At 47.7% G+C, this 12,179-nt stretch overlaps 1 protein-coding gene across 2 annotated transcripts in view; it reads right to left on the bottom strand.

Annotated features, from left to right (window-relative positions):
* Positions 1-12,179, bottom strand: part of CCDC30 (coiled-coil domain containing 30) — a 45,330-nt gene that overhangs the window by 24,458 nt on the left and 8,693 nt on the right. For both annotated transcript variants that reach the window (XM_082493400.1, XM_082493399.1), the window contains 7 exons: positions 9,352-9,441; positions 8,334-8,487; positions 6,526-6,597; positions 5,428-5,543; positions 2,030-2,137; positions 1,426-1,532; positions 375-567 (listed from right to left, as the gene is read on the bottom strand). In XM_082493400.1, the coding sequence (XP_082349526.1) occupies positions 375-567; positions 1,426-1,532; positions 2,030-2,137; positions 5,428-5,543; positions 6,526-6,597; positions 8,334-8,487; positions 9,352-9,441 (840 nt within the window). The remainder of the gene's footprint in view (positions 1-374; positions 568-1,425; positions 1,533-2,029; positions 2,138-5,427; positions 5,544-6,525; positions 6,598-8,333; positions 8,488-9,351; positions 9,442-12,179) is intronic.

Raw genomic sequence — 12,179 nt, forward strand, 5'->3', positions numbered from 1 at the left:
GAAAGGCTGTACGGGAAGGGAGGGCTGCTCCACCTCACTCCTGTGGATGCAGGAGGTACGTTAGCTACTTAACTCTGCTTGCCCAGGCAGCAAGGAGGGGAGACAGGAGGTGGAAAAGACAATGCTGCTGGAACAGTGGGGGAATCTGCACCTCCAAGCAAGTGTCTTTTACTCACTGCTGGAAGGTTTTTCCCCCGCCTTTTCCCCTCTTTTCAGAAACTGGCAGGTTTTGCTAATTGTATTTCTTGTCAAACTGAACAAAGCAGCATGCAGGTTTAGGTCAAACACAATTTTATTTTGCCAGTCAATACGTAGAGAGAAAAGCAGCTAGAATTAAACAAAGCCAAGTGGTAGTTCTTCCGTTCCTTACTTACTTTCTGGTGAAGTCCCTCCACCTCACTCTCAAACTGTTCCTTCTCCCGCTTGGTTTGGATCGGCGTCTCTCCCAGGATCGATCCCAGCTCTTCATTGCGTTCAACCAAATCCTCGTGCTCCTGCTCCAGTTTCTGCAGCCTGTGAAGGAGCTGTGAATTCCTGCCCTCGATGTTTTCTATCACCTCTCGGCACCTACGCACCAAAGACGGACATCACCCAAGCTAGAACTACTACGTAAACGCATTGACATGCATCCAAACCGCTTACTGCTGGCGAGGAGAAGCCAATGTGTTTTTCACTATGGAATACTTCTGTCCTGCTAATTTCGAGTCTCGCATCCAGCACGACCTGTCCCTGCTCTTATTTAGGTGGCGATGCATGGGAATTAGTGGTGACGGGCTCTACACAAGTAATGATGAAGGTCTGGGGAGAAAACTGGTCAGGCACGACAATGCTAACTGCAGAGAGGCAATGGCAAATTCAACTGCTTGAGGTGGAGAAACAGGCTTGGGCATTTGAAGGGATATAAAAAGAGACAGAGGGGTGGGATCAGACACCCTTTCCTCCTTGAACCTGCCAGAGGAGGCGCAGCAGCAGCTTCCTGAGCAGGCCACAGGAGAACGAAGCTTCGACTTCCCTTAAAAATCCCACTTTACGTATTTAAATCTGAAAGCCAAGTTGTCTTGGTACACTCCTGGACAGCAACCAAACCCAGAGGAAGCTTCCCAGCAACACAACAATTTTGAAGCCAACACTTTTGTCTGCAGAGAGCCACAAAAGCCCAACCCTATTCTTTTACAAAAGCAACAAACTGGAGAAAGGGCCAGAAAACAGCCCACATTCTTGATACCAAGGGCTACAGACCCACTCAGGACTGCATAACCTCCAAACTTTCTGCTTTGGGAGCAGAGGAACAAAGCTGGTACCTAAGAGTATTCTAAAGAACCCGATACTTAAATGCACTCTGCAAGACAGAATACCAGCAACCAGAGCGCCAGATAAACCACCGTGAAAAAACAACAGGTGAAGCAGGATTTCTAGATTGCTCACCTTTTATGAAGTGTTTCACTGCTCTGATATCCGTCTTCTTGATCTGAGCCAGCTTTGCCTGAAACGTGGTATCCTTCAACCCTCCCTTCATCCTTTGTGCCCTGTGACTGAAGAGAAAACGAAAAGTTAGCGCGTAATTAAGACCGAAGTCTTAGCACCACCTGATTCCAAAGCTACTCGAGTCTCTCATCAATAAACAAGACAACCATAAAAAAATCACAGTATCACAGTATGCTAGGGATTGGAAGGGACCTCAAAAGATCATCTAGTCCAATCCCCCTAAATGAGCTACATCTGCTACTCTATCTGCATTAGAGAATCCACCAGCCAAAACCTCCCCAAGACCCATAACAATACGAAGGCACTAGTGGGTATCAGCTTACGCCAACAGACATGCTCTACACGTTAGCGTGTTCACCATGCCCACCAAAAGTCCTGCGTCACACCCGCACAGGACACGCTCACACATACGTAGAAAGGAGAGCACAAGTATGTCTGCACTACAAGCCACGCGCCTTCATTTACGGCGTTAGGAAATGCAGAGTGGGGCTCCGTTTGCTCCATTTGGTTTCTAGGATGGCAAACAAAAAGCCCTTGAGAATACCTGCAGCGAGCACGCTGCGACTTCGTCAGTCTCGGTTGGCACAGGCAACGGAAGTCCTTGCTTCTCGCTCTTCTGATACTCACAGATCTCCTCTTTGAGCTGTTCAACCTTCAAAAGGAAAACACTTCCTTTTAGTTTTGGTGAACGTTCATCTCGCCGTCTTGGAGAATCAATTAAACTTGCCGCAGATAAACTGCAGATTTATTATTATTAACTACTTGGCTTGAGGGATTGGTTGAGATCATGTGGCTGCTCCAGCCAGGTGGCCTCGGACTATTTAGAGAGATAAAGAGCAGTAAAAGGGGGGGAATGCCACGCTGCATTTAAGGGTAAGCAATTCTTCTTCATTTATTTCAATTACTGATCATGCACACGTTGTACATTCCCTTTTACCGAACGGGATTGAGAGCAGAGGGGGAGACAGATCACAACTACTATTTCTGGGGACACCTTTTAGTCTTTGCTGTTATCAGTGGGATCAATATTATCAGCAGATAACTGTTCACGTCGCGCAGTCACTCCCTCGCACGCTCACTCTTGGCTGCCGCTTGGAGCAGTAGCTGGGAGGCCAACCCCCGCGGTTGACTCGGAAGCGCAGGGTCGTACTGCGGTGGCTTCTGGATGGGTGTTCCTGGAGTCCTACAGACAGCGCTCACCTTCATCAGACGCGGGTATAATCTTGTGCTCTTCAAGTGTGCCCAGCAGCACACACGGGTCCCACCTGAGCTTCACGCGGTCGATGCCGGGGACCTCGCACAGGTTCAGCGGACCTCTGGTGTCACAGGTTTACCATTTTTTGCCGATTTAACAGCACCGCTAGGCTCTGGAGCTATCAGCCCTCGCAAAGCTGTCACACACCACCTCCTCAGCATGCATTTTTCCTTTCTTCAGCGTCGTGCTACGCCTCCATCCACAGCCAGAGGCACCCGCAGAGCCCACTCACACGGGCTCACACCACACGGACACCGGGTCCTGCACGGTTAAGGCTCAGCACTCCAAGTGGTGGAGCGCACGGCTGGGACGAGGTCAGCGTCCCACAGAACGCCGAGCCAGAGCCCACTGGCCAGCCTGCTCCTCACCCTGCTCCTCACCCTGCTGTCCATAACCCACAGGCGGGGAAAAAAGGACTTCAGAACTTCTGCGCCTCGTAATAAAGTACACTTTCGGGTTCTACAAATGAAAAATTGTGGTTTCCTAACTTCTACGCCGACAGTTAAACCTCATTCCTAAGGAATAAAAGTAATTTGCTCTCAGCTTAACAACGTGGTTGGTTGGAAGCGATCTCAGTCTGGCTACCTTTTTTTTTTCCTGTACAGAGAAAACAGTACCTTACGTGTATCTGTATATTTTTTTCTGTGTATATATTTCCTTTTTTTATGTATATAAATATATATACACACACGTGTGTGTGCATACATAGTGACTGAAAAAAGCAATGTCCTAAAGAAACAAAAATGTTATTTGAAACAAAAAAATTGTAAACTGAGGAATACGAACGAAATAATTTTGTTCTGCAGACCCAGAAACAGACTGTCCTGTAAATACAAGGTGTGAGATTACAGATGTGCTTAGACACTACGCTAAGGAAGAACCAGCAACATTTTTAACTGCAAGGAACAGAACCACATACTAACATTTTTAAATCCTCAAATGCGAATAAACTGTATTCAAGTAATCGAGTCTTCGACATTATTGTAGAAAGACGGGCCTGGTATTCTCAGAGATACTGATATGAATTTAAAAATACTCATTTTAATCCAAGGGACCCACAAGACAGCTGCTGAGCTCTCTGTGTTGGGGTGGCCTAAGTAATTACAGGCTGCTGACGGACTGATACAAAGAGTCTGAGTTAGAATTTGTGCCAAATGACACATTTTAACGGCAGACAGATTGTTATATTAATTCACTATAAGCAATCTCAGTGAGGAACTATCTCGTTGATGAAGATTTAGGATTCTCTAGATGCATTACTTTATTACATCAAGCATTTAATCAATAGCAATACAATACGCATTTAACTAGTAGTAATGTAATAGTAAGTAATTAACTTAAGAAAGCCCACGCAAACTGAAAAGGAGTAAGTTTCTCTTCTACTGAGCAAATCAACATAGCCACATCAAAAAGCCAAAGAGGTTGAAAGGTATGAAAACATGAGCATCAATTAAAAATTGTTTTAAAAATAGCTGGTTTGGGGTTTTAGACTAGACTTATTCGCTGTTTTTAATAACAGCCCCCCCAAAAAGGTGGAAAAGTTGCTTACTCTGTTTACCCACTTGATTTTGTGCAAACCCTGGCTAGTAACAGAAAGCATCGAGCGGATCCTGTCCGCTGGGCACGGGAAAACACGTATTTCTGGGCCCTACGCTGCAAGCCCTAAAGCACATACTCCGTTTGCGCACGTACAGCCCCCTCTGTGCTCGGGGAACTAATCGAACTCTTCCTGCACTGAATGGTGCTGTAAGAGATGAATTTTTTTTCAGGGCTGCAGTAACAGCAGCTGCTTTAAAACACTCTTTGGCTGGGTGGAGAACGGATGGAGCAGCCCTGCAGAGGGCTTGGGGTGTTGGTGGAGGAGAAGCTCGCCACGAGCTGACAATGTACGCTGGCAGCCCAGCGAGCCCCCGGCACCCCGGGCTGCATCCCCCGCAGTGTGGCCAGCAGGGCCAGGGGGGGATTGTGCCCCTCTGCTGCGCTCTGCTCTGGGGGTCCCAACAGCAGAAGGACACAGAGCTGTTGGAGTGGGGCCAGAGGAGGCCCCAGAGGTGCTGGGGGGGCTGGAGCCCCTCTGCTGGGAGGACAGGCTGGGAGAGGTGGGGGGGTTCAGCCTGGAGAAGGTCTCCGGGGAGACCTCAGAGCCCCTTCCAGTGCCTAAAGGGGCTCCAGGAGAGCTGAGGAGGGACTCTGGACCAGAGGGTGGAGCAATGGGACGAGTGAGAATAGTTTTAAACTGGAAGAGGGGACATTTGGATGAGATATGAGGAAGAAATTCTTGACTGTGAGGTCAGGTTGCCCAGAAAAGCTGTGGCTGCCCCATCCCTGGAGGTGTTCAAGGCCAGGTTGGACGGGGCTGGGAGCAACGTGAGCTGGTGGGTGGGAGATGTCCCTGCCCAGGGCAGGGGGTGGCACTGGATGAGCTTTAAGGTCCCTTCCAACCTAAACCATTCTGTGTTTCTATTTATTCTGCCTGTTTTCCAAAGTTTATTACTCCATGAGCCACGAAATGAGAGAATCACAGCTCTGGAAAGACTCGCTATAGAAAAGAGATGGGACATAGAGAGGCAGGGCAGGTTAAGGAGTAGGACTGAACATCAGGATCCCACCCAGGAGCGTCGGCTACACAGAGGCTCGTTGGTGCCACGGCAGACCAGGAGATCCAGCAGCAGGAGACGGGTACTCACCAGATCGAGGAACGCTTTTCTTTCCAAGTCGAGCGTTTGGACCCGTGCTCGCAGCGCCAGAATTTCCTTGTCCAGTCTGCTGTTGTCCTCCATGGCCTTCTGTAGCTCTGTCCTGTCTGTGCAGAACAGAAAAAAAAAAAAAAAAACAAAAAAAAAACGGTCACCAACACCGGTTTGGCCCTTGACCAAGCTCAGAGAGGGGGCTAGCACCTGAATAAGGTTTCCGAAATTGCCTTGCCTTCATGCACAGAGAGGAGTTCCCCATACATATGGGAACACGTTCTCTTACTCTCAAATAGTCGAGGTTTATGTTTTTTGGAGATGCAGGTTTGACAGCAGTGCTACGTTTATTACAGCAGCACAGCCGGCTCTCCAGAGTTATTCCAGAGACTCAGTTTACCTCTGGATCACGGAAAATGCCTCACCTCAGATATTTAGGTATGGGTTTCACAAACAGCACGGGTAAATTCTGAAAAACCCAACCGACCACATTTCTTATGTTCATCATAGAATTAATCATTTGCTGCGAGCAGAAACACAGTCACAGTTAATGTATCGGTGTCGTGCTAGCATTAATATTTTTGACACGGCAAGTACAGCAAAAATTATGGTTGTATACCAACCCTCAAAGTCGAAATCAATAAACGTATGGAACCATCACACCAATTAACGCAGACTAGTTAGTATTTCAAGCACAAAAAATAGGAAAAGATGTTTCTATTAGGAGCACACTGTCCGAAACGTGTCCGAGCATACACCGGTACCCTAATCCTAAGTAAATCGAGTGAGGAGGCACTTTTCCTTACAGAAAAGGTGAACAAAGATTTTTCCCTTTTCAGCTTTGTGATGGGCACGGGAAATTTCAGCTTAAATTTGACTTTTATTCAGGCAAAAATAAAAACATACCTTCTCTCTTGGTCCCAAATCCGGCAAAGAAAACCCACAACCCCCAAGCCCTGTTTCAAACAAGGATTTGGATATTGGATTTTCAGTTTTCTAATTTAAAATAAAAGGCAAGCATCCATTTTGCTGAAAAGCCACTACAGAAAGCCTCAATAAAATTCTAGATCTTCTCTGCTTGTAAACAGCGTGACTTACCACTCTCTCTCCATTCGCTCACCCCTTCTTCCCGGCTCTCGGACGCTTGCAGGGCTGACCGCGAGGCTGATCCTACAAAGATAATAAAGAGATGGTTTTGCTGCGGCAGTCCGTTTGTACGCTTCTGAACGCTAAACTCCGCAACATTTTTAATGCACTTTGTTAAATACAGAGTTGGAGGAAAACTAAAGGAAAAAAAAAAAATAAAAAATAAAGCCGCAGACGGCTAAGCGCACAATTTAAAATCTCTAATCACCAAAGACCCAATAACGAGGCCACGCGCTGGCCAGGAGCAATCTGGTATTTTCTCCTTCAAGGCAAGCGAGCAGCTGCAAGTTATCATTGAACCAAAATACACTGTTTAAGTGGAGCTTTACTAAAGATCAGAGATTTCATTTTAGGATTTCGTTAGAAAAATCAATTTATTTATAGAGCCAGCGGCTCCGAAGCTCGTCGGGAGGAGGCATGCAGATACACACCGTCAGGGAAAGTCACTAAGATGTTATAGCACTGATTTTGCACTCTAATAACTCGCAGCATAATAAACCACATAGACATAACACGCATTAAACCCTTACTCACAGTTTAGAAAGTCTTCTATTCATTTGATATTTAAGAAGATTATAAAACAGATTTCCCCGCGCAGCCTGCGATCCACCGAGAGGAGTCGCACGCCGCAGCCCGTCCGTGGTGCGGAGAAGCGGTAGTGTTCGGGAGGCTGCAACACAACAGCTCGCTCCATCCCCAGGGACGCGTGTTTATCAATCGATACACAAAGCAGATGCCCGCGGAGCGCTCATTTCCCTGCCTTTGATTAAAAGGCTGGAACCGATGGTTTTGGAGGCTGGCTGGAAGGTTTAGCTAGGTCTGAGTGCTGTGCGCGAGCTGCGAGGTCAGCATCAGGACCCGCGATTCACACATACACCGTACTGGGGTCACACCAGTCTCCTTAAGCGAGTCAGTCTCTGCAAAGGCACGGGGGGCAGGAACATGCTGTCTCGTCACATTTTGCTGTTCTCCACTGAAATCCTGCATCACAGGTTTCGGGACAACATAAGTGACCCAGAGAAAAAGTATCCAGAAACCAGTATTTTGCTCGGGGAATCTCCTGTAGGAGGTAGCAGTGAAGGCACCTGGCTTTAGGGACCACTCCAGCAGGAGCTTTCTCAAGTACTTTGATTTCCCTCCAGAAAACTGTTTATTTTTTCAGTCAGTATTTAAAATAAAAAAAAAAAATAATAATAATACTTAAGGGCTGGTTAACAACAGTTATTTCAATAAGGAGGTTAAGCAAATATTGGCAGTGATAAGAATCTAAGCAGTCACTTCAAGACTGCTGACGAGCTACGGTTACCAGCACTTGCTAACGACTCGTACTGAGGGAACATCCCAAACACAGAACCCAGAGAGGGGTGGTCCGGCTGTGCTAACACTGTGTACACGGTATTTTAGCTACTCTGTGGTTGGACCAAGTCGTCATTTCCTCTCCATGGGCATGAATTTCTCCCTGTATAGAAGCCAGGGAGAAGTCATCAGTCAAGACACTGCTGCTGTAATCACAGATCAGAAACCCCCATGTCTCGGCTCTCCCCACTCAGAATTAATCGATTTGTGACTGTTAACGACTGCATTCAGATCTCCTAGGTACCAGGCTAACATCTGACACTGATTTTTCCACATTACAAGGACAGAGGGCACAGGACAGCCTGCCTCCAGCTCCCCTGGGTGAGAAGTCCAAGGCTGACCCTAACGAGGGGTGGGCTAAGTGCAGGCCAGTAATTAGGAGTGGCCACAAGAGAATCGCTTGCCTGTTTCGCTCCGCTCTTTTTTTTGTGCATCCAGCTCATCCGCCAACCTCCGGATCTCTTCCTGGGCCATCAGCAGCTTCCGCGTGGCCTCATCCAGATCTTGTTCGACTCTCGCACGTGATGCTTGTTCCCTCTCCAGCTCTTCCCTGTAGAACTGAAGCACGAGGGCTAATGCTCCAATGGTAAATGAGATAACCCTCCCAGTGATGTGACCAAGCTCCACACTGCTCCTGACCCACCAGAACAAGGGTGGCAACACAAACAGAAAGCGGGTGAGATCGGGGAAGCCACTGCAGAGGCAGAAGACAAGACACACAGTGGACAACCCTCCTCACCATGTTCACATGCCAAAAGCAGATGCTGAAGAGCACGCCGTGGCTGGTTCCCTGCACAAGGCTCCAGTTTTCCCTCCCTGAGACAACACCATTAATTAAGATACGTTTTCAAACGCATAATCTATGAGTGCTTTCCAAGCAGAGGGCTCCACCACACCCCATGAGAGTTTGCTCCAAGGACGAGTCAATTCGGGAAGTTTGCGGTGCCGCGGCTGTTGTGAGAGCTGGCCCCAAGCCAGCCCGGCACTGCCAACCTCCTCCTCCTGTCTGCGCTTCATCCCAGAGTGCCGGAGAAGACCCCGCTCCCACCGACTTGTCATTCTGCAGAAGAGTTGTCTCAGCTGATATAAAAAGAGCTGTTTCTCACCACCTTGGCTTTGATCACCTCCACTGACATTTCTCTGAGCTATCGTTAAAGGCAGGTGAGTGCTTACAATCCAGCCCTGACCCAAAGCTGGTGAGATGTTACTTCTGGCTCTCAGCAGAAGCAATTAACTCGTGCGCAGCACCGGGCTGACGCGCACAGCCTGAAGTTCAGAGCTCACTAGCATCCCATCAGCTAAAACCAATAAAATAAAAAAAAAAAAAACAAAACCCCTCACAGCGTGCTCAAGATCAGACCCGCTGCTTGAAAACTCAACTACGTGCCATACCATCAGCAAGAAAACGTGCAAGTGAATTACCTTATCCATTGCTTCTCCAGTAAGCGGCGTGGATTCATGCTGTTGTCGGAGTTCATCTTCTAACATCTGAGGAATGTGATCAAACTCATCCTTGCACAGAAAGAGATTTTAATAAATCAACACCACCAGAACGCACGCTGCCGCCTATCCCTCGACAGCAGCGCGTGGGATTTTCAGTTTCAACATATCTTGATTAGAAGGGGGTTTGTGATCATATTTTACATTCGAAAAGAAGGTTTCAACCAGAGTTATCCCAAATCATTGTGAAAATCCCTCAGTTGTCTCAGCTAGTACTGGGAACTCATCAGGTTCACTACTATTTTAAAAAAAAAAAAAAAACACAAAAAAAAAACACCCAAAAAACAACCAAAACTGTGATCTCCTTGGCATCTTCCCTTTAGAGCCTGTGGGCTCAGCTTTGCTCAAAGAAACGTACTGGTGTCGAGTATGCTTGACTCACTTTATCAGAGTAACGCTGGGTCTCTTCCCCGTGTCCCTCTTTTTTGAACCGCTTCTCGAGCTAACGCATTCCTGCTCCCCCGCGGACTGCACTCACGAATCAGCATCAAGGGTTTGCTACCGCTCAGGAGGTTGGTTGTCGTTAATATTTGGCACTTTGGCTCTAGAGAGGTGAGTGTGCTTGTACATGCAACGCCTTCTAGCAGAGCTCAGAAAGCATTTCCCCGCGTATATATTAGAGACGACCACGCAAAGATGCATGTTTGTACCCTGGCTTTTTGCATTAGCGAGAAAGTTTCCAAAAAATCAATTATGCTTGAGCAGTCCGGCTAAAAGCTGCATTCATTTCTGTAACGGACAGGAACGTATCTGGACCTTCAGTCTTGAGAGTGAAACAAGTACGTAACAGGTCATTTGAGAATAAGAAAGGCTACACGTTCCAGTAAACAGAGTAACGAGAGCAATTAACCTATTAACCTGTAACACTGCTGTGACTCTAATGATTCTGTAAAACAAGTGTGATGCTACCCCAAACAATGGGGGATTTAATCAACAGTTTCTAGTTCACAAGCATAGACAGCAATGACATCATTTGGGGAGAATAAACAGCCCGCTTTAGGGAAACCGTTTTCCTGGAAAATACAGCTCCGATATGTCTTTCACCTGGTTTTAAAAACACAGAAAGCAAGGTGCCCAGTGTAAGAACTGCAAAGTAGTTGTGTTTGATTAGCAACGAGGAGCATTAAGCTTATAATGTGTTTTGAGCATGCGAGAGTGCCTTTTCCTTTAATAAATCTCCTTCCTCTAAACATCTGCATGTAAAGCGGGTAAAAAAAAAAAAATCAGGTATTTACAGCCCTGTCTACCTACTAGGGGACTCCGGCACCACGTACCCGGAGGAATTCAAGTAAACTCCACCTTGTTCTTCACGCACAGCCAGCCTACGTTATCTCCACGTGCAAACCTTTGCCTTGGCTCTGTCCTTCGCCCAGCCCAGCTGCGACAGCACTCTCTCCATCCCGACCCAGCAGTCAGGACCAGTCTTGTTACAGAAACGTGTTCATTACAGGATCGTTAGAAAGAACAGTCCCGAGAGCGGGCTGCAGGAGAAGTCAGCTGCACCCTCAGGAGGACAAGCTCTGCGCAAGACGGTTTGGATTCAACGCCAGACCTGCAGGTACCCGCGTCCTTCGTTAGCCTCGGCCCTTCCTCCCTCGCTGCGCCACGGCACTGAAGGAAGAGCAAATCCAGTAAAAGCTTGGGAGCAGATGGCATTTCATTTCTCTTACGCTGCTTTGCAGGAAAAACCGGCGTGTTTGCAGCAAACATTTGTCTCAAATGACAGGGATTCACGACGGGTAGATTATTCCGGATTCGCAGAGAGATGTTTTCTACTCAAGAGTGGGAGACAGCGCGTCAGGGCAGATTCTCTGCCTCACTGAAAACAGATTCTTTGATTCCAAGGTGGATATTTACATCTGAAGGTGTTACTGTACCATGGGTGAATCCTGAATGACACCCAACCCTACAATAGTTGGGCAGACTAGGGCTCTCCAGCCAGAAAGGGATGCTCTTGAGGTCAGTAAAATCCTGAGTGGCACAGAAAAGGCAGATAAAAAGGCAATTGTTCACTGCCTTTTAATTATTACAAGAGCTGGAGAGCATCTCCAGGAGATGGCAGGCTGAGACAAAGGAACTTCACATGACAGTAGCTGAACTGTGGAAGTCCTCTCTACAAGACAATGATACTAAGAAAACTGCACGGGTTTAACAAGCAACCAAATTCATGGAAGATAAAAATTAATCAAGGACTACTAAAGACAACGACAGCACCTCTGGTACAGACACTGCACGCCACCGGAGGCAAGGGGAGCGTTTGTGATGAACTATCACGACATATTTGCCCTCCTATAGAGCTGTCTTCTGAGGTTTTGCATTTGGCTTCGGGTCAGATGGCGCAACACAGCCCAAACCAAGCGGAGCTTCGCAGCGGGTCTGCCGAGCCTCCCTCCTTCAGCGAGCTCGCCCGAAAAAGGCCAAGAAGCTTTTTTTAACTCCAAACCAGATTTATCAGAATGAAAAACTAGAAACTTAGAACCGTAGAAAGTTCAAGGCGGTGACAGAAGACGAGACAGCAATGAAACAGTCTGTCTGTAAGTCTTCCACCTGGCTTGTGCCCCAGCCAACTCCACCTTGGAGGTCACCAAACCCTGCCGGTCCCCTCTGTCCCCAGGAGGGCTTTCCTGGGAATCCTGGCTGGCTGCTCTTTGTAGGGGCTGCAGCTCCTGCCCCTCTCATGCCTCTGTCGCAGCCTGGAGCTCACCCACTGAGTCCCCAGACAGGAGCAACCCCTCTCCCTCCAGGGGGAC

This window comes from Vanellus vanellus, assembly GCF_965231255.1.
Source record: "Vanellus vanellus genome assembly, chromosome: 20".
Classification (NCBI taxonomy): domain Eukaryota; kingdom Metazoa; phylum Chordata; class Aves; order Charadriiformes; family Charadriidae; genus Vanellus; species Vanellus vanellus.